Below are 21,789 nucleotides of genomic sequence, written 5' to 3'. Positions count from 1 at the left end.
TTTCTTCTCTCAACAACCCTGTAAGCAAGATTAGGCTGAGATGTTTGACTGGCCCAAGGTCACTCAGCAAGCTTCCGTGGCAAAGTAGGAGATTGACACCTGGATCTACTAGATCCTAATCAGATCCTCTAACCACTACACCACACTGGCTCTCATAATTGTGTACAGCTCGGCAACCAAATTGGCCATTTTTTTTCTGGTAGGGGTCCTGTTGCTTTAACAGGTGGAGGGCAAGCAGAACATACAGTTTTTCCTCCCCATCGTTACAAGCGACAGAGGTTTCACATGCAGAATTCCTTCACGGGTTGGAAATCCTAACTAAACAAAAGTTGGCACCCCTGTCTCCTGGTCTCTGTTCCCCATCCATAAAATGGAAGTACCCACCTATGGTAGTTTACAGGGAGGTAACAAACATGCCAAGTGCTCTGTAAAAGCTGCAGATCGATTTTAGCCAGCAGATTTGGGTTCCTTTGTTTGCAGAGGGGCACAGGCTTTTAGCCGTGCCCAAATTAGCAGACAGCCCTGCGCCAGACTCCACACACTATACTTTGCAGATTGTAGAGCCATGGAGCTGTAAACAGCTTTAGCACCACCTCATCTATCATGCCATGGTCGGTTACCTCCCCAGCATGTTATTTTATGCTTGCTGAGCCCTAACACACCAAAGGTTGCCCAATGCACGGGAGTCACAGGGCTGCCTGTGAGCGTGGCATAATGAATGCTCAGCTGAGTGGAGCGTGTTTCTGTTCATGCGCTGCTGTAATTTGTTTATCTGTCTAAAGATTATGCACTTGAAAATCCACAATTTGATGCTGCCTTTGTAAATTATCAAGTCGCTTTTGATGAATGTATCGCCACTTCCACTGGCAGTAGCATTATGAGCTTGAAATATTGGAAAGTGTTCATGCATACAATGCAGAAGGTTAAGCTTTTTCACATGTGCCTTTCTCTTTCTCTCTCCCCATGTATATAGATAGATAGATGAACAGATATACATAGATATATTGCCAGGCAAGCGTACTAGAAAGCAAATATGACCTTAAGCTTCCTTACTGCATTAAAGATAATTCAATTTTAACTTTATAGTCCCAAATACGGCTGTTTATATAGAAGGTTCTTGCCCAGTCAAACTTGACTGATTACAGATGAGGAGAAGCTTGACTGTTTTTCATCTGAAATAAATGAGGATGGCAACGTACGCACGAGTGCAGCTGGTGTTTGCGAGCATGTATGAAGATCTGGGGGAGATGGGCGTGGGTTCCAGATTTAATTATCGTCCAGTTTAACCAGCTTGAGAAAGTGCAAGTCAGAGTCTCTCTCTCTCTCTCTTAAGTGATTGCTTTAGCAGGGTCATTATGCCAGATAAACAAAGCAGACGGTCAGCTGTGGTCGATGCTGTGTCGATTTCATTATTTGTTTGAAGAGTAGAGGGGAAGAGAAAGGAAATCAAGTGTGAGCCTAGGACAGAGTAGAAATAATTCAAAAGGTTTGGGGCGGGGGTGGGGGGGTGGGAAGAGAAAGAAAAAATAGATCAGTCATCCAGTGCCTCTTTTGCGGTCAATGTGAAAATCCAAAATCCCATCTAAATTGATGACAAAATTCCCCATTCATTTTCATGGTTCTTGCCAGCATTCATTCCTGAGTTTATTCCAAAGCACTGTAGGCCCTATTGAAATCATTGGAACTTTTATTTCCTAATGAATATGTTTAAAATTTGGGGATGGAGGGCTAAGAGAAGCAAATAAGTAGCTTTCTGCAAATGACAATTTGAGGCATACTCTCTCCCCACCCTATTCTTTTTTAACTCATATTTAACTTCTCCTTTTGCTCAATGTTTTCATTTTCTGTGCTGCAGCAGAGCCTGATGAGATCTAAACCGGGTAATCTGGTAATAGGGTTAGGGCTGAAAGCATTAATCACTGGATCAAGGTGGCTAATCGATTAAGGCATTTAATCGTAGGTTTTAAAATATGAGCTTAAACTCTGACAAGCGTTTTGAGCAGCTTGGAGAGTACCACGAAAAATGGTCCATCTTTCCATATAAGCACATGCCCCAGATTATTCCAGTGGCATTGAATAAAACAACAGAGAGGTGCTAAGACCAAAGTCCCCAAGAAAGTAATTCCCACTGTGTTCAGTGTGAACTATTTCTAAGGCAGTATGGCTAAGACCGAGGCCTTATGCAAATTTAAGACAAACCACTACCCTTCATTAAAACCAGGTGGTGGGAATCATCTACACTACCATACTGGCATTTATTGTAATTGGTTAATTAATTGGCCAGGGAACACCAAGCTAGTTAATTGATTAGCTGCTTTAATCAGTTGACACTCCTCTCCCCCCCCCCCCCCACACACACACGCATTTATTAATGGCTGCTTGTATAAACACTTCTCAGCAAATTAAACCATTTTTAAAGTCACATTGGAGGAAAGCTAAACATATGCTGAACTCCTACACGGACATAAAGTCCTAAGTAAGTATCAGCTTAGATGGTGCCATAAAAGAATAATATATTCGTTGTGTGAGAGGTGAATAAGAGAAATCCTTTTCTATGCGGTCCAGATCTACTTAAGAATCAATGATAATATTTTCCCATTGAAAAGTTTAGCGAAGATGCTCTAAAAATTTTGTGAATGCTGTTCGGAATAGGTCGGTCCACCCCCCACCCCCACTTTTTAACACACTTACCTGGGAGTAAACCCCTTGAACATAGTGGGGTTTACTTCTGAGCAGGCATGCCCAGGCTTGCCCTGTTAAACTTGTAAGTGGGCACGCAGCCTGCCCAGCTTTAAGATCTTATGCATCTTATCAAATATATACATAGCTGGTCCCCCTTCCTCCATTTATGAGTGAAGTAATATTTAGCTTCTACAGCCAGACCCAGGTCTCTTGGTAAGAGAGCTCTGTTGAAGGGAAGGGGCATTTCTTCCAGAGGGAGCTTTGTGTGTTAGCCGGAGAGGAAGGGGGTTAAGCCCGACCTTCCCCTCCCTCCCCTGTTCAGCCTTCTCCTGGCGGAAAAGTCATTTACATACCTGGGACTTTGATCTGGCCGCCAGCCTCTCCCCAGGAAACTCCACACTGACTAGCGGCTTTTTGTGTGTGTGTGTGTTTCTACCCAGTCAGAAAACGAGGAGAAGCAAGTGGTGTATGACCATATTGGACCAAACATCTGCATGGGGGACCACAAGGTAACCTCGTTCCATTCCGGTTTGTGTGCGTGTGTGGGTGCATGCCTGGGAACTGGGTCGGGTTGAGAAGGGGGCTGAGACTCGCAAGAAACCGAGACTGCGGTCCCTACTTGGGAGTAGCCCGGGAAAGGCAGCCCTACTTCGTTCAGTGGGGCTTACTCCAAATAGGTTTGAACGTCCAGCAGCAGCAGCATTGCGGAGGGGCCTGAAACACACGAGTCGGAGGTCCCGCGCTCCGCGGCTGCGGGGCTCCTTTGCAGGCAACACCCGGGGTTTCCAGCGAGCGTCTGAACGCGTTGCTGGCCGGGCGATCTGCCCTCTTGCAAACGGGGAAGCGGCGCCGTGCCTTGGGGAAAAGCTCCCCCGGGGTCCCTGGGGTTCTCCACCTGAAGGAAGCCGTGTCCTGCCACTGGGGATTAGGGTTGTCCCAGGATGGGGTACGAAGGTGAGATCGGATTGTGCCCTGGGGTGAAAGCATCTCCGCGCACGCGCGCCTCCGTTTTTTGTGCAGGCAGCACGAAGGGAGTTTGATTCAAATCGACACGCGAGGTCATCATGTGCATTGGGAGTCAACGGGCAGCCCGCTCCGGATTGGAAGCGGGGGGAGGGCTTTTTCGCCTCTTTAATGCCCTGGCAGTCCCGAGACGCCTTGACCAGGGAGGGAAGCCAATTCAGCCGGGCTGACTCTGAGCAAAGGGGATCGGGCGGGCGGGCGGGATCATGTGGAGATCTGCGACCCTTGAACCGGTTTGCCTCCAAGGGGCTTCCAAAACTCACCCTTGTAAACTTCGACTGCAGAAGGCAGCGACATGCAGGGCTGCCCGGGAGGTCTACCTGGGTTCAAGCTGGCTGCCAGTCTAGACTCATTTACCGAAGCTCCCTTTGGATAAAAAAGGACTTGTTTCTGAGTAAGCCTGCCCGGGATCGTGCGCCTTCTGCCCAAGAACTGCAGCCCAAAATATTTTCCATCCTGGGTCATCCAGGCGGGAGAAGTGGGTGTGGGGAGGGTGCTTTTCCCTCCCGGCCTTGTGGGCCCCACCAGGGCTCCTGACCCGTGGCCGCTTTCCCTTCGTGGCTGTCGGGGCGTGGATGCAGCTCCCCAGGGGCGGCCCCACCTGCTAACCTTCTCTTTTCTCTCCCTCCCTCTCCGCAGCCCGTGTTCCTGTCCTTTCGAATAGCCACAGGGGCAGGTAAACCTATTGCCAATGTGCACAAGTGTTGTGTCGTGCAGTGATGTGGTGGTAAATATCACACTAGAACTTCTTCTTACTTTCCCCTCCCTTTCCTTTACACGTTTCCCCCTCGCCCCACCCGCAGCGCCTTTCCCCCTCTCCCCCTATTTTTGGCGGGGGGGGGGGTCTAGTCTTTCTTTCAAGCGAGCACCCCCCCACCCCAAAAGCCACCCAACAAAAATGCCGCTCGCTTCCGCAACAGGGAAAAGATGCCTCCGAAACGAGAAGATCTTTCGGGAAAGCTCTTTGTAGCCAGGAGGAAGAGGAAGAGAAGGAAGGCCTCGGAGGCCCACCCTGTCGCCCCGTCGAAGCATCGCTCCTTGTGTCGTTTTCATTAGAAGTGTCATTACCGTTTTCATGCTGTTGATCGTACACTAGCAAAGGCGGCCTCTGGACTGTGCAGTCCTGGGAAAAGGAAACAAGAAACGCCAGAACTCTCATACCTCACCGTCTTGTCTATGCCTGTGGCATCAAATGTGGGATTTTATTTTTATATGGAGATGCACATTCTATGCCCCCAATTCCAGTTGCCAAAAAGGAAGGGAAAAAATATCCTCTATTAGCCACGATATTCTGTGTTTTAGATTTCACTGTGCTGGGGTTTTTTGTGTGTTTTTCGGTTTGTTTTTAAAGTTTGTCAATGTGAAATTATATATAATGTCGAATGACAATTTTCATCGCCCTTTTCTGGCTCAGGGCCAGGTTGGGATTTTGTACATTGCCTTGTATAGACAGTCCTGGTGTATTGTTACTTGTTAACCAAGATTTACGATTCCTGTGATTGGAGTAAGGGTGGGAAAGGGGGGGTGGGGGTTAGGTTTAGAGGGATGAAGAATTTTATTTTTTGTCATTTTTATAGACTTTTCGTTTTTCTCATGTTATTGCCTATACTGCCATGTTCCATGGGTTTGTTTGTTTTTTGAATCACACACAGCATCGGATGCTTTCTATACATACGTGTATATATTTATATATTTCTATGTGAGTGTGTATAGACGATATATATATACACAGATATAGATATAATTTATAATTATAAACGGTTTCCCCCTTCCTGCTTATGAGAAATAGCCTTTTCCAGAATACCCAGAATGTATGTAAACTTTGGATGCCAGGATCTGCGGTGGACTTCAATGGGGTTAAATTTCCGGAGTCAGCGGGTTAGGATCTCCGTGTAGAAACACTGTGGTTAGTCGTCCCCGCGATCCTGAAACACGTTTACTCCTCGTTGAAAAGCCATCGCAGCCAGATCCTCACCACGTTTAGCCGGGGAGAATAAAATTCCCACGGAAAGCCGTCGGACCCAGCAGAGTGATGATTCGTGCGTGTTTACTCGGAAGTAAACGATCCTAAGCTGGATGGGGCTGTTTGCTGTAACCAGTCAACCCTCGTTGACGCCCGTGGACTTTACTACCGAGTGACCCTGCGGACGATCAGGCTAGGCGCGGGTTTAAGATGCTAGTCTTTTAGGGCAGGGGTCTAAATCGAGTGAGATGCGAATGGGCGCTTACGGGGCTGGCTTCCCCTGTGGGATCCCAGCCCCCCCGAGTGCCAGACCAGCCAAAGGGTTTCCCACCCCTCCCAATGTATATATCTCGATCCAGGAGCCTTCTTCATCCGCCTGCTATAGTCACGTATTTAAGCAGCAAATTCTGGTGCCAAGTATTCGCTACACACAGTAAGGAGTGGGACGGAAGCGGACCAGCCCGACGTGGAGGTAGCAGCTTTGGAGTGGGTTTGCAGAGGAAGGAAGCCAGCGATTGGGAGCTCGTCTTCCCTTTTTTTAAAAACAAATCTCTCTGGCCTGACGGTCCCCCTCCGCTCCCCTCCCCCTTGCAGCTCTAAGTGCAGCATTAAAAGGCGATTAGGGAGCCCGCAGATGAAACACACCCGAATGGCTGGCAATTAAAACACTACCGAGTTCAGGGACTGGCGAGAGGGGGGGTGGGGAGGGGAGACCGGGCAGCCCTGGGGGATATACATCACTCCCCGGCTTGGGGGGCGAGGGAGGGAGGGTGTCTCCGGGGTTACCCCGCAGACGCCCCCCCCCCCTTTTTCAGGCCGGAGGATGGAGCCAGGTGGGGCGTTCCGCGTTTGGGAGAGTTGGCATTTTTGTGTGCGCCACGTGGAAAAGGAGCGCTCTGGTTCTCAAGCAATAAAAACTGATGGTGGTGAAAACGGCTGGCTGGCGGCGTGGCTCTTTCCTGCCTCTGGGGAGGGTGCGTCGCTCTGGTGACCTCCATCGCGTGCAAGGTGGGCGGGGGAACGGAGAAGAGGCGAGTGGAAACCCGAGAGGTGCAGTTCCTGCTGAGCCCTAGGTACGAGTGATAGCATGGGATGGGTTTTCTGCATATGCTCAGACACACTGAGAGCCAGCTGGGGTAGTGTTAAGAGCCCTAGGCCTGGACTTTAATCTGGTGAAGTGGATGTATTTCCTTGCTCCTACACATGAAGCCTGCTGGGCGACCTTAGGCTAGCCACAGTTCTTCCAGACTCTCAGTCCCACCTACCTCGCAAGGGGTCTGTTGTGGGGAAGAGAAGGAACTTCTAAGCCACATTGAGATTCCTTGCAGTTGAGAAAAGCAGGATATACATGCAAACTCTTCTCTTTCTTGCCACTACCTACGGTGCAGAGTTAAACATGACGCGCTATTAAAAAGCAGACTGGAACGCTAAAGCATGGAGAGACAAGTTAATCAGTTAATCGGATGGGGGAGGTCCTTGTGCCAACACTGATGACAAAGGAGTAGGGGAGCAGAGTCTCCTACGTCACCTTGTTTTTCTCTTTCACTGCTTCTATCTAAAAACTGCCAAGCACATTACAATGAAAAAGCTACTTACATCTATGCAGAAACTTACTCCTTTCAGCTCTACAAACTGGTGTTCAGAAATAATTTCATTACATATATATTTTTTAAAAATACAAACCTGCAATACTTTTCACACCTGCCCCACTGAAGTTAGTCCCACTGAACACAGTGAAACAAGTTTCCGAATAAACACTTTAAGGATCAAGTCAAAGGTCAGACTGATTTCAACCCAGAAGCATTATATCTACTTAATGTGTCAGGATCATGTGTAAGTGAAACTTCAGGTCAACTCTTGGCCCTTTGCACATTTACTGGAAGTAATTCATAGAATCATAGAGTTGGAGGAGACCCCAAGGGCCATCAAGGCCAAACCCCTGCAATGCAAGAACACATAATTAATACACTCCAGACAGATGGCTACTGAGCCACTCTTCAAAAACCTCCAAAGAAGGAGACTCCACCACACCTCGAGGTAGTGCATTCCACTGTCAAACTGCCCTTTCTGTCAGGAAGTTTTACCTGATGTTTAGGTGGAATCCAAACCACCTGCAATCCTGAGTGTGGGGGGAGGATTACACCCTTTAAAGGAAGAAACAAAATTGAATCCTTAAAGGGGGGGGGATCCCGCTAAGATCCAGTGGACTTCAATGGTTCAGCCCTGCTTAGCATTTGAGACCACCAAGGAAGTCCGGGGTTGCTAAGCAGAGACAGACAATGGCAAACCACTTCTGGACATCTCTTGCCTTGGAAACCCCACCATCACTGAGAGTTGCCTTAAATGATTGCTCTGGCTCAACTGTGTTGTTAGCTAACATATTTGCAAGTGCTGTTTTGAGCTGGAAATTCTAAACAGTAATGCTGATAACCTGATTGTAACCCCCCCCCCCTTTAAAGACTTATATAATACTTTCCTGTAGCCTTAAGGCTCTGATTGGTACAATTTCTTGATTTGGGTTCCTGCTCCTGTAATTCCTTTGGAAGCTCTGTTTTCTTCACAAAGCACAGCAAAATCCCTGTGCCTCTGGTCCTGAGAGTCCTCGGGGAATTCTGAGCTCTGGGAGGCTGCAGAAGACTTGCCAGTTGAGCTGCTCAGAAGAAAATGTCACCACTACCATCAAATGAAAATGGTTTCCAAGGGAAATATAAACTTTTTCAAGCATCTGGTACAAAAATCCTATAGAACTTCGTTGTTTCCCAGGCCAACAGTATCAACTCTTTCGGCTCTGTTATTTGGAGCCAATGTGAAGGTTAATATTCTTTTTACAGAGAACTGTTTTCTTTAATTGGTGGTATCTGTTTTATTTGAGGGGGGGGGTTAAATCAATGAACCAGGCTTGCTGAATTGTGACAAACAAAGTCAAATGCAACCTACCATCCATGCACAATTGCCTATTAAGGGCTGGGCAAGTTTGATTTTGCTGCAAAAACAGGTAGATTGTCATCTACGTATGTACACTGGAATATTTAGGGTGGGGAAACACAGGTCACGAGCCTTGAGCATGACTTGCCTGGGATGCCCTGGCTGCCCCTTTGCAAAGGTGGAAGCCACCACCACTCAAATGGCTGGTCTTGCCACCATTAAGAAGCAGTCAGGTCTACCAGTTCTTCATAACAGCTGGTCTACCCACAGTTGAAAGGAATGGGTAGACCTGGCCTCCCTGGAAACCAGGTCTATCGGTTCTTAAAGGCAGATAGATCTGACCATTAGAGAGCTGGTTTTCCAAGATGGGGAAGACCTGTTGGATTGGGGGGGGGGGTCAATTTCAGTGCTTGCAATGAGCACCATTTTCTGTAGAAATGCCCCTGTTGAGCCTGTATTAAGACAAAATTACAGAGAGAAAGCCTGTTCTTTGGGAATATATTGGTGTGGGCTCAAAAACAATGCCAGAGTTTATTAGCCAGGCCCAGGATTCCCAGTCTGAGATTCCAGGAAGGCTCTGTTTTAGTTATGGGTAAAGAAGAAGAGAGGATTTTTCTCACTGCTAATTAGGGGGGCGTAGAATGGTATGGTATAGTCCAGTCTCATCAAGTCTCAGAGGCGAAGCAGGGTCAGTACTTGGCTGGGAGACCACCAAGGAGGCCTCTGCAGAGAAAGGCAATGGAAAACCACCTCTGCTTTATCACTTGCCATGGAGGCACCTTGGTGATGCCATAAGTTGATTGTGACTTGGTGGCACAGACACGTATTCTATGAAATGGGAAACTGCTTCTGGTAATATCTTTCCTATCCTGGCAACTCTCCAGTAAGCAAAAGGTAAGTTGAGTTCTGTGTTGGGTGTCACTTTTAAATATGAGAACAATCATTAAAATAAAACGTAATGTATGGTAATACAAGCCACCCAAATAAAGACACAACCAAAACTAAAGCAAAAAAATAGCAACTTAAGCAAACTATGCTGCAAAAGTCTTCTTAATAGAAAGCCCTCAAATCAGGTGAACCTCTAGGTCAATTTTTTAAAGGATGCTAAAGAGGAAAAGTTTCAGAGAGCTTGAACGGGTTAGAGCTGTTAGTGCAACAATCAGGCTCTGGATGGGGGAATGCCATAGGTGCCCTTTCAGGAGAGTGGGGAGGTATATGATTTGCAATAACTCATGAAGCTTATTGTGGGTTGCAGAGCTTTTTATGTATCATCAATATTTGCGGTTGAATTTGCTATACTCTGTTTCAGATAAGGATGTCAGAAAGGTCAGTTGAGCTGCAGCGGTCCAAAAAATTATAAGCTTCCACATTAGAAGTCCCAAATGAATACGAGAATTCTCATTCATTTTTATTCACTGCTTTGGTCAAAATCGTCATTTTGTTCATTACTGAATGTGGCACTTTGATCCAAGAGCGTTTATAATTCATTATATTTTTACTTTCAAACGGGTGGGGTGAGCAGGACTAGGTAACCACTAGGACCTGTATGGAGCATGCCAGACAAAGAAGGTCTGGCATGTTGAATTCTGTGGTGGAGGAATATACAGCCCCACTAACATCTTTTTCTGAGACAGGCTATAGTGAGGCCCTATTCACCATCTTCAGCCTTGTAGATCAGAGAACCAATTACCATCAGCCTCCTGCAGTCTTTTGTAATCTCAGATCCTGTGCATGTTTATTTAGAAGATTAAGTGTTAATGCGATCCAGCAGGTGTGTGCAGCAGTACAGTTTAAAACTCTCTGTGGGTAACTTCCGCTGAGTGTAGTGAAACCTACTACTTCCAAATAAACATGAACACGACTGAGCTGCACAAGTTTGACTGGGTCATAAGCCTTACTCATGAGTAGGGGAAATTGCTGCTAAGGTGCCTAAGAACTCTGACCTGTGACAAGCTCCTCTATTACGCTCCAAGCCTGATTCACAAGCCACTTCAGAAGTGGATAAACAATGAATATAATGGAAATGGTCACAAACACACACATATGCCAATTGACTGGCTTAATTGAAATCACCAGGATTCGAACTCACGGTTATTGAAATCAGTGAAACTGAAGAAAATGTGTTTGGGGATTGGCGTTGAATAAAAGCAATTAGGCTCTGGGCTAAGTGTTTATTATGGCCCTGGAAGCCAGGAGAGGGGGAGAAATTCTTTTGCAGCGTATTGTCCAATTCCCTTCTTCTAGCCCTCTCCCCCCGCCCCCCCAATAATTGGAACAAGCCTTTTAAGCAGTGAAGGTCAATTGGCTTTTTCCAAATAGGTCAGAGATATAGGGGAGAAAGATAGACTTCCGGATGAAGGCAGGGGATTCTTTTGCTTGCTGGAAGGCTTAGGACAATCTTCCAGAATGAGTCGTTCTGTGACAGAATGGGTCACTGTGGTGGCAGTGTGTTGGAAAAGGAGAGAAAATCCAAACAAATTAGTGGCACCTTAGACTTTATGTTTGCGGTTTCTCAATAAGAAGCAGGAAAATTTTAGATAATCCCCGCCCCACTCAAGGACCACCTCTGAGGCAAAAGGTGTAGTTTGGACTTTGAAATCATGGGGTCTCTGGTTGTTATTTTTATTTATTTATTTCATTTCATTTCTAAGCTGCCCTCCTCCCTGCAGGCTGAGCTACACTTTTTTCCAGATTCTTCCATTTTGGCTAACATGAGAAGACTTTGATTTCCTGAAAAACTGGAAATTAGACTGAATTTAGAAAGGAAGGGGAAAGTAGAGGCCCTGGGTGGTAGCCAAGCTTTATGTTTGCATCGCAAACTTAATTGAGCACTACCCCTCACTAGTAGACGTGGTCTCCCACCTGCCTTATATCTTCCGGACAATCCTGCATAAGGTTAGGCCAAGACAGTCAATGAGCTTTATGAAAAAGTAGGGGTTTGTATCCTCACTTTCTGGTTTCGAGCCTTGAAGATATAAAAAGTGTATCTAATCATGAGCACAATGAGCACAATTTAAGCACTATTGAAGATGGATCAGTACATTGTCCAATCCAGTCTCAGTTGTGTTTTCCAGTGACATACTGTGAAGTCGTGGCAGTGCTTCCAGATCAGAGCAAATGTTTCCAGACAGGATTGAGACCCAGTGCTTCTCCCTAAAGGAATTAAGCTTTGAGGACTTAAGTTCTAAGAGCCAGGGTTATTTATTTTTTTAATTTATTTCACTGCATTTGTGCCAGGTTTTTTTTCACCCCAGTGGAGACTCAAAGCAGCTGAAACTTGTAAGCGCAGGTCATTTTCATAGTCAATGCATTTTCCATCTTGAATCTCTTGTGCACACTGTCAGGTTGAGAGACAAAACAGAAGAGAATGGTTTTGAATCTGTTTTGAACTGCCTAGTGAGGAGTTTGTCATTGCCTCTGAAGAAGTATGCTCTAGTCCAGTGATTCCCAGACTTTTTTCACTCACGTACATCTTGGCAACCCATCATTTCCCTAACATTGTACTCTCATATTAGCAAACCCATTATGTATTTTTTCTTGTGCCCTCAAATGCTCTGGTGCATACCCCTGGGGGTATCCCTACCCCAGATTTGGAACCACTGTTCTAGTTCATACATGCTTAGGATAGAACAAAGTAGAGTTTGCCTGCAAGGAACTACTAGATCCTTATTTTCATTGGAGTTGTGCGATCTTCCTTGTGTACCTGCAAACTGACATAAAAATCTTTCAGTCTTTGTTGGGAACCCCTCTCAAAGGGGTTTGAAACTCTTGTGTGTGTGTGGGGGGGGGGAGTCTTCAACTTGTCCAAGGATTTAGCGCCAAACTTTAGCTATGAGCAGCAGTCAGGCACATTTTTATTCAAACCTGCAGTGTGACTCAGTCAACCTTCACTTGGAACACCTCTGTGAGCCTGAGAAAGACTTGACCGGAGACCCTTGGCTGGCCTACTTCATGTATAGTCAAGCACAAGGAGCAGTGGGCTAGAGAGGGAGGGGAAATTTTTCCCTGTATGACATTTTAGATGATATTCAGTTATTTCCCATCACCTATAATTCTGGCTGACTCATGGACTGTACACAGTGAGTACCTATTGCTTTAAACCATGGAAGAGGCCTGTTTATTTTATTTACATAATTTATACAATACAGACCAAAGGCACAACGCTAGTTGCTTAAAAACAGAGCGTCTCTTCAACTTGTACTGCTAAAACCACTATAATAAATAAACAAATTACAATTTAATATACCCAAACAGCTTTCCCTCCTCCCCACTGAGATTACTTTGCATTTGCACATACACTAAAAGGAGGAAAATTCTAACCTGTTTAGTTTCTTGTACAGTTTTTCCAGATTTGTTTGTCATCACTGGGTTTTTCTGCCACAGATGCTGAAGTGTCTTTGACACCACAAGCCAGCACAGTGTAGCAGATTAAGAGTGCTGAATCTAATCTGGAGAACTGAGTTCGAATCCTCACTTCTCCATATGAAGCCTACTGGGTGACCCTGGACCAATCACAGTTCTCTCAGCATTCTCTAAGCCCCACCTACCTCACAAGGTGCCATTGTGGGGGAGGGGAGGGAAGACAATCATAAGCCACTTTGAGACTCCTCATGGCAGAGAAAAGCAGGGTGTAAATATCAACTCTTCTTCTGGCCTTTCCTGCCAGTTTATGGCCTGATTTTCAGTGCATGCAGTGGAATTTAATCTCTTTCAGTTACGCTGACATTCCTGCAGTCAGTGACTAGAGCAGGTCCTCCCAGCCACTCTCTCTCGCCTGGCCTTTCTGAACAGGTTGGTGAGCACACCCTCACGTGAGATGCTAGTCCTAATTGCCTCTTCTGTTCTCTCACACTATCCACGCAAAGAAGTTGGAGCTGCAACATTGATCCATTAATCAACTACGATCGATTAACTCAGTTTCTCCAGCAGCTTTCAAAAATATGTATTTTAATACAGTTTTGAACAAGTTTTGCAGCCAGCAAATGCCCTTTTAGGAGGCATTCCCTTCACTTTCACACCATGTGCATTTTAAAAGAAAAAATAAAGAAGTACGCTCTTTGTACCAGAACTATTGTTTTCACTCACAATAAATGTATAAAATGTTAACTGTTCAATCAATTGGCTGCTCCAATAGTGTGGTTTGGAATGGAAAGGAATCCAGTTAAATTGTCTGAAACTATATGCAGCAAGATGGACTTACCCTCACCTTATAACACAGGTTTCACTTGCAAGTGGCTGCTAGGCAAAGCTGTAGAAGGGCAACATCAAAGATTCATGGGTGACAGATGGGACAACGAGCTGAAGTCTATCTTTTCCTCCTATGTGGGGGGGGGAGGTGCTACAGGCAGCAGAGGTACCCCAAGTGCAGGGCCCAGGGCAGCTGCCCCTGTTACCCATTGGCTAAGACCACGCCTGCTTCTTCCACACATTTGATTATCCAGGAAAATAAACTGTCGCGTTTTCAGGTATCTGAAGTTAGTTGTCTCCCACCTTGTGAAACTTAACTAACACACCGCTCATAAATGCAGTTTGATGTAGTGAGCATGTCAGATAGGAATTAGAAGACGGATTCAGATTCGTACTCTGCCATGGAAACTTGCTGGGTGACCTGAAACACCAGTCATTGTATCTCAGCCTTAACCTACCTGTTGCTGTGGGGCTAAAGTGGAGAAGATGAGGACACTCTTCTCAGCCAAAGGGGGGAAAGGCAGGAAATAAATAAACAGGCAAGCCAGCCATCTGGTTCCCACTAAACTCAATGGTAAAACTGTCCTTGCAGCAAGAATGTTGCTTTACTTGAAAAATGTGCTCTGTTTACGTCAATGGGAATGGCTTCTGAATAAAGGTATTCGAAGTCACACGTCTCAGTATTATTGGTGTCTCCAAGACAACTCTCCCTACAGCGTGTACTCTTTCTTCATGATGCTCTGGCCTTGATCAAGGTAGGTTTGGATCCTCTCCTTCCAAAGGCAGATACATTGACCCAATTGCAAATCCCCTCTTTAAAAAAAAAAATCCCCCCATCCAGGAAAAGGAGATACAGCAATCTCCAAACATGAAGTAGAAGAAAACGCTTGGTGCTGCCCATCCAAAGGCGGATATTTTGCAAAAACAGAAGCTTGTTAAATAATTTATTGATTTATACAAAGTCTTTCCAACCATAAGAGTTTGAAGCCAGATGAAAATCACGTTTTGCCGTTGTCCCCCTTTAAACACAATTTCAAAGAAAAAGGGAGATTGGCAAAGCCGCCCAAATTCAAAATAAAAGAGAGGAGGAAAGAAAACTGCTTGGTTTGGGGTTTTTTTACACTAGAAATATACATCACAAAAATCTGTAATTTCCTATGTACAAAGTGGCTGAGCAGGAATCCACTACCCATATACAAAACCAGTAACAAAACCTTGATTGTGGGGTGGGTGGGGTGTAACCAATGAAAAGGTAGCTTTCCTAAATGCAAACCACTCCACCCTATTCTAGGCTCCTTTGCTTCAAAGAAAGCTCCATTTATTGAAATAGAACTTTTCCCCCAAAAAGAAGCATGCTCGGATCAAGGTATGACTGGGAAGTAGGTTCTGTCAAAAAACTCCAAACAGCAGCAGCCGCCCGAGTTTTTGTGTGTGTTTTTTTTTTAATTAAGGCTACTTGTTAGAAATTATGCCCCACTGAATCCATTGGAAGGAATTTCTGAGCGGCCTGAATTGCCCTGGGAAACATGCCCGGGCAGCAGTGAGCATGCGCAGTGTTGCAGTCACGGTAATCCCTATTCTCTCTCGCCCACTGACTTCCTTCGCTTACAGCCTGCCGGAGGCTATCGGCCCTGCCCAGGGGCTCACCCAAAGCCTTCTTCGAACAGCAGGAAAGCCTTTGCGGCCGGAACCTTTCGCTCTAAGGCTAGTTCGAGACTCCGGCCGGACTACGCTGAGAACCACAGCAAAGGGACAAAATTGCCCAGCCCTGTTTGCATTAGGAAAGCTTTCTTTGGACACAGCCCCGGGTCAGGCGCTGCAGAGAGCAGATTTTTTTTTGGGGGGGGGGAGTGAACCCGGGTCGGCCCCCTCTTCTCAGTTGCCAGCCTTTTCCTCCCCCGACCTGGTGCCCGCGGCGTGTGCGCAAGAGGGAGGCGGAAAGAGACCAAGAGGAAGGGCGCGTCTTGCGGGCCATAACTTATTCCGTACAAAGCTATATACACACGTAGTTGCTTCCCCGACGGGACGGGCTGTACAGGCGACGGGGTGGGCTACCCTGCTTGGCCGGAGGGGGTGCGGGCGCTGGAGGGGGGCGGGTCACGACGGCTCCGAGGCGTTGCTGCAGGGGCTGAGCAGGGCCAGGGGGGCGCCGGCGGCCGCCTTGTGCTTCTGGAGGAGCCGCGCGATCTTCTCGTCGTCGGAGTTGGGGTCCAGGGGCCTGTTGTACTCGTCGTCGTCCTCGTTGTCCGAGCTCTCCTTCAGCTTCTCCGTCTCCGAGTCGTGCTTCTTCTTGGCCGTGGCCATCTCGGCCGCGTGGCGCTTCCGCCACTTGGTCCGACGGTTCTGGAACCACACCTGCGGGGGACACACGAGCACACCGGCCGTCACGCACGGACACCCCGGGGTCCAGCGCCCCGCCCCCATCTCAGGTCAGCCCACGCGGGGATATTTAAACACCGCTGAACGCTTTGCACGCTGCAGCAATCAGCTTTTGCGGGATAACCGATCCAGAGTAACTACCACGGTTTCGTTTTGCGTCGGAATGCGCGTAAACGAAATCGAGTCGCTAATATACACAAAAGCCCCAACCCGCTGCGAATAACAGAGGCGGTAAAAGAGAATCACGATGCAGCTGTTGGGGGGAGGAGAGGTGAAGGGATCCGCGTTGAATGACCTACAGCAACTTACATTCTGTAAGGGAGGTATAGACAGCCGGGCTGAGTGGGAATGCTTCAAGCTGAGACACACAAAACCTCACTTGAACGGTGTATATAGGATTAGTGATCAAAGCAGATCCATTAAAGGGTTCAAACTTGGGGGGGGGGGGGGTTCCCAAGAAATTCAGATCCTAAAAGCAAGACTCAAAGCAACTCATCTTGGAGCACACCCGGATCCCCTGAAGAAGATCCGCAGCGCCACTGAAATCAGCAGGACAACTCCACAGAAAATGCACTTGCAAATGCTATTTGAGTCCTGTGGCTCCAGAGAAAGGATGCCCGAGGAGGCTGCCCCCTATGAACACCCTCAGATCTGCTTATTTCACGTCTCCTATCACTGCAGGACCACTTTGGGCCTGGAAATTCTCTGTCATCTCCAATCTTATATACTCTCAAAGAGATCCCTGCCTGGTCTGCACATAGGTGTGTCCGTCCCCACCCCACCCTTACACCATCTCATACCCCCCACAGATTTACACCACAGCTGCCTTAAATCTATTGACCTGCTTAAAGCCACTGTCCAGCAAGTTTATTCGGAAGTTTTCTTGGCTTCATCAGCACAAGGGGGGGTTGTGGGGAGGGGGAATTAAATTTAGAACAACTAAATTCCAGCTGAGAAGGTAAACCGACCACTGAACTCAGGGTGATTTACTTGATTTTAAAAGCATAAGTTTAAAAAGCATTTTTAAACATGGATTTGCAGAATCTTAACCTGAGGGGTCCTACAGTTCCATTCCCACCATGTAACTTCTCAGGTTGAGGGAAAACTTTTCCGCAACTGCAGATTGAACAGGATAAGGTGGGAATAAGTCCCACCAAAATCAGTTGGCCCAACTACCAAATGAGCAAAAGTCTAGTTGTGGAGGATCATTTGAATGCTTTTCCAGTGTAGCCTTTGAGAGGGAATGGTAGGTTTATTAATAGCAATAGGATGGCAGTCTCTGTGATGCATATTCGTACTGTACAGAAAGCCAAATAGTATGTTCCCTAAAAACAATGCCTGCCCAGACTCAAAAGACTCTTAGCAGCCTCGTCCTCACCAAACTCTCAGACAGAGTGGTCTGAGAAAAGTGTTCATGTAGGCCAGCAAGGTTGGATCCAGTTGTGAGATCCTACTGAAACCAATGGGGCAAAAAAAAAAAATGCTGCCCTTACAGTGCAATCCTAAAAACACTTTCCTGGGAATAAGCCCCACTGGGTAAATTTCAGTAGGATTCAAAGTAGACCTACTGTTAGGTGGGATCGAAAGCCAATTAATTAAAAAAAATTATAATCATCCCGTTTGGGGTTACTGAATGTTCTGAGGCAATTCTTATTCTTAATAATATAAGGGTATAAAAAACATCAACAGGTTGTGACTATAAATCTCTCTTCCCATAAAAATGATTTAAAAAACAACATTCATATCTGGAATGTCTCCGAATACAATCAGAAAATTCGAAGAGCTTCAGTAGAGAACTGGAGCAAGGCACAAGGTTTTTAAAATACAAGAAATATTTTGTGGGTTGAAAAATATTTTGGATGGATGAATAATTCTGGTATAGGGGGCATCTCCCTTCAGCAGCTTAAGCAAGCCAAGTTATACATTTAAGCTGCAACCCCATGAATGTTTCAGAAGAAGTGAGTAAACACATTTGGGATCAAGCTGCCAGAATCCTAGATATGTTTCTATGTTTCTGGAGATCATTTTGAAGTGGGCACTCATTCGAAAGCCAGCCTGTTAAGCAAATGGAGTTCAGGCAAACAGACCTGGACTCAACTTGGGAGCCGGGTTTTCTTAAGCTTCTAACTAAAAAGCCAGATACCACAGGCCTGGCTCCTAAACCCATTCCTTTAAATGTAAGCCTCCTTTATTTCCAGTGGAAAAGCCGCAGCACTGGAATACACACGTGCATGCTTACTCAGGAGTAATTTCCACCTTGTCCAATGGTACTCCCTCCCAGGATCCCGGCCTTCCTTGGGAGTAATGCCCACTCCCTGCCATGGGACTGCCTTCTAAATAAGTGGGCGCAACAGCTGACCGGGACATCCCACCGAAAGGAACCCCCAGACTGGGCCGGGGAGACTTTCCGCCTCGCCGCCCGCCTCGCAACCCCTTTCTCCTCCCGCAGCAGTGGCCTTACCTTGACTTGGCTTTCGGTCATCCCCAGCGAGTAGGCCAGGCGGGCTCTCTCCGGGCCGGCCAAGTATTTCGTTTGCTCGAAGGTCTTCTCCAGCGCGAAGATCTGCTGCCCGGAGAAAGTGGGCCGGGAGTGTTTTTTCTTGCCGTCTTTATCCAAAACCATCCCGGCCTGGACTGCAAGCGAGCGAGCGAGCCGCAGGGAGACAGAGAGAAAGAGAGAGCCCCGTCAAGAAGGTCCTCCTCGCCCCGTTTCTGGGGCGGCTTCTTCCGCGGGCGGGCATCTCTCTGAGCGCAAGGCGCCCCTGCCCCATCTCCAGCCGCCCAACCAGCCTGTTGCAGCGCCAGCCAGCCGGCAAGTTTTAGTCCAAGCGCCGCGCGCAACTGGCCGGGAGAGAAGGTCGGATCCGAGCGAGTCCCTCCCGCAGGCCCCCTGGGGAGATGCTTCCTGGACCCTTGGGCGACTCCGGAGCCCCCCCCCCCCCCGCCCGCTCCTACCTCCAGGCGCTGCTTTCTCCTTTACATTCAGATCTCAGGCTGGGGAGTTGGCGGGCGCTGAGTCGGGCCGGGAGGGGCCGTCGTCCCCCCTCCACGCACCTCCCCCCACACCGGGCCTTCCGTGCAACAACCCGGACACCCGTAGGTTAATCTCCGCGTCTCTTTTGGACGCCGGACCTCGGCCGGGACGCTTGCAAAGCAAACGGGAGCTTTCGGAGCATGTGCAGAAAGCTGTCGTCTTCTGCCGCCCTAAAGACATCCGGACCGGGGGTCGGGGGGAGAGGCTTCCAAGCCAGGCAGGCGCTGCTGTGCCCACTCTTCTCTTTGGGGAAAGGATCAAATCAAGTCTCTTTCCCGGCACTATTATTATTATTAGTCATTAGCCGAATCAATAATAATAATAATAATAATAATAATAATAATAATAATAATAATAATAATAATAATAATAATAATAATAATAGGCTCCTGCCCCCATCCACCTACGTTGCCCCCCCCCCGCCCCCAGATGCGATCTTACCGGGGCAGGCGAGTCGAGGGTCCCTCCAGGGCGACCCCTGCATGACTCCCGGCCAGAAGATGGGCGGCCTGCCGGGCAGCTCGGCCAGGGGCTTGGGGTAGCGGGAGACGGCGGCCGGGTTGAAGTAGACCCCGGCGGCGGCGAGGCCATTGAGGCGGGGCAGGCCGGAGAGGAGGTTGCCGGCGGCGCCCACGGGCCTGCCCAGGATGTCGGTGATGCCGTGCGGGGTGCCCAGCGGGAGCTGCGCGCCCAGGCCGCCCAGGGCGGGCGCCTTGAAGCCGGCCGGGCTCTGCAGGGCGTAGGGGAAGAGCGACGTCTTCATCTCGGCCATGTTGTGCAGCGCGGCCAGCGGCGGGCTGCTCAGCACGAAGGCGCCCGCCGCGCGGTTAGCCTCCATCGGACCCGCGGCCAGCATGGGGCACCATCAAGCCAGCCGGCGGCGCTCGGAGGACGGGCGGCGGAGACCGGAGCAGGAGGGCCGGGCGGAGGCCCCCACCCCCACCCCCGGCGCCCAACGCGACCCGGGCAGCGCCGCCTGTCCTGCAGCCTGGCCAAAGTCACCAAGTTTCCCGCGCTGCGGCGGCGGCGGGGGGACCCCCAGGGTCAGAGGCGGCGGCGGCGGCTGCGCTGCGGCCACTGGGGCCGGGAGTCCTTCGGCAAGGGCCGGCGGAGGCGCGAACCTGGCGACGGAGAAGACCCCGAGGGCGCTGCGGTCCGCGTCACCTGTGGCTGGGGGGCGGCAGGCAGGCAACTTTCCTCTGGGGCCCAGCGGGGGCAGATCCTGCCGGGAGGGCGACGGAGGCGGCCAGCCAGGCGGGAGGCGCTGATCCGGTTGCTGCTGCTGCTGCTGCTGCTGCTGCTGCTGCTGGTGGTGGTCGTCGTCGTCCCCCCTTTTCACTCCTTCCTTCCTTCCTTCCTTCCCTTCCTTCCTTCCTTCTTTCCTTCCTTCCTTCCACGCGGTCCCTCCCGGTGTGCAATTGGGGGGGGGGGGGCGCTTCCGAGCCGCGCGCCGCTGCCTGCCGAAGGGGCTCCGCGCTGGAGTCGCCGGCTCGGCCCAGAGGCGCTGATAACCTCGCCGCCACCTGCCAGGCGCGCCCTCCCATTGGGCCAGGGCTCTTCCCAGGCCCCTGCTGTCGGCCAATCGAGTGGCATTCCGGTCTCCCGCTTTGCATCCACGTCATCACGGGACGGGGGAGCAGGAGCAGAACGGGAGGGGGGGCAGCAAGAGCCCCCATAAACGGGGCTTCCATTATAAAGTCCAGGTACTCTAAACGGCTGTAAATTTCCCCCCTGATTTATCTTTCCAACGACTAAATAAATCCCGTCGAATGGGAGTTTAGTGAGGCTTGCGGGGTTGTTTTTTTTTAAAAAAGGAGCGTAAAATATATCGCGGTTCATATTTTATGGCCTCGAAATCATGCAGATCAGCAAGGAACCTTTGGGAGAAAATCGGTCCGAGGAGCGGGCCCGTGCCTTCGCCGGCCCCCAAATAAAAAACCTTGGCGCGAAAGCAGGAGTTTGCAAGGAAGAATCGACGCGGGAAAGGGCGCCGCGCGCTCCGTCTAGTTCTGCAGGGATTTGGCCCCCTGCTTGCTCCCTCTTCTCTTCCCCCGACGGATCTGATCTGTCCGCCCTGCTGCGCTCGCTTGTCCGTTCCGGATGCCGGAGAATTGCTACTAAACGGGGGCCGGGCCGGTCGTTTAGCCCCTATTATGTCCGAGGTGTAGATGCTTATCTGGCCGCTGCTGGCGCGTCTTGACGGCCCTGAACGCGCTTCTGCTGCTGCGTCTCCGCCTTATCTCGCCAAAGACCTTAGAAGCAGAGCAGGCAGACCTTTGTCCCTATTGATCACCTCGAGGGCTCCGGTCCCCAAGCGGGCCTTCCCCTAGCCCTCGGTCCCCCCCCCCCCCCGTCCCTGTCTCTCCCGCGTTACTCCAGACCAGAGGGTCGCCGCAAGGTGGTTTGTCGGAGGCGATTCGGGCTCACAATCTGCTCGCCAGGCCCGACCCTTCCAGTTTACCGCCTTTGAGCCCCTTTCTGGGAATTTGTTTTCTGTTTGGGAAACGAATGGGAGAGAACGGTTTCAGGAAAGCGGCCGCCGGCTCCTTTGGGGGCGGCGGCCAGGAGAGGCTGAAAGGCCCCGCAGAATTAGGAC

At 49.1% G+C, this 21,789-nt stretch overlaps 2 protein-coding genes across 3 annotated transcripts in view; one reads left to right on the top strand and one right to left on the bottom strand.

Moving 5' to 3' along the window:
• The window catches only part of INPP5A (inositol polyphosphate-5-phosphatase A), a 309,623-nt gene extending 303,022 nt beyond the window's left edge, over positions 1-6,601 (top strand). The window contains exons 14-16 of one of the 2 annotated variants that reach the window (XM_048505609.1): positions 3,123-3,191; positions 4,345-4,381; positions 4,626-6,601. In XM_048505609.1, coding sequence (XP_048361566.1) covers positions 3,123-3,191; positions 4,345-4,381; positions 4,626-4,675 — 156 coding nt within the window. In that variant the 3' untranslated portion in view covers positions 4,676-6,601. Of the gene's footprint in view, positions 1-3,122; positions 3,192-4,344; positions 4,433-4,625 lie in introns of both variants that reach the window. The other variant, XM_048505610.1, reaches the window with a different exon arrangement.
• An 8,109-nt stretch (positions 6,602-14,710) lies between these two features.
• NKX6-2 (NK6 homeobox 2) lies at positions 14,711-20,676 on the bottom strand. The gene is made up of 3 exons (XM_048507015.1): positions 19,635-20,676; positions 18,621-18,793; positions 14,711-16,135 (listed from the first exon to the last, which is right to left on the bottom strand). The coding sequence occupies exons 1-3, from the start codon at positions 20,047-20,049 to the stop codon at positions 15,878-15,880; spliced, it is 846 nt and encodes a 281-aa protein (XP_048362972.1). The 5' UTR covers positions 20,050-20,676; the 3' UTR covers positions 14,711-15,877.
• Positions 20,677-21,789: the final 1,113 nt, after the last annotated feature.

Source organism: Sphaerodactylus townsendi, linkage group LG08 (assembly GCF_021028975.2).
Source record: "Sphaerodactylus townsendi isolate TG3544 linkage group LG08, MPM_Stown_v2.3, whole genome shotgun sequence".
NCBI classification, from domain to species: Eukaryota; Metazoa; Chordata; class Lepidosauria; order Squamata; family Sphaerodactylidae; genus Sphaerodactylus; species Sphaerodactylus townsendi.
Note: the sequence above shows the minus strand (reverse complement) of the source record. Positions and strands in the feature narration are given on the sequence as shown.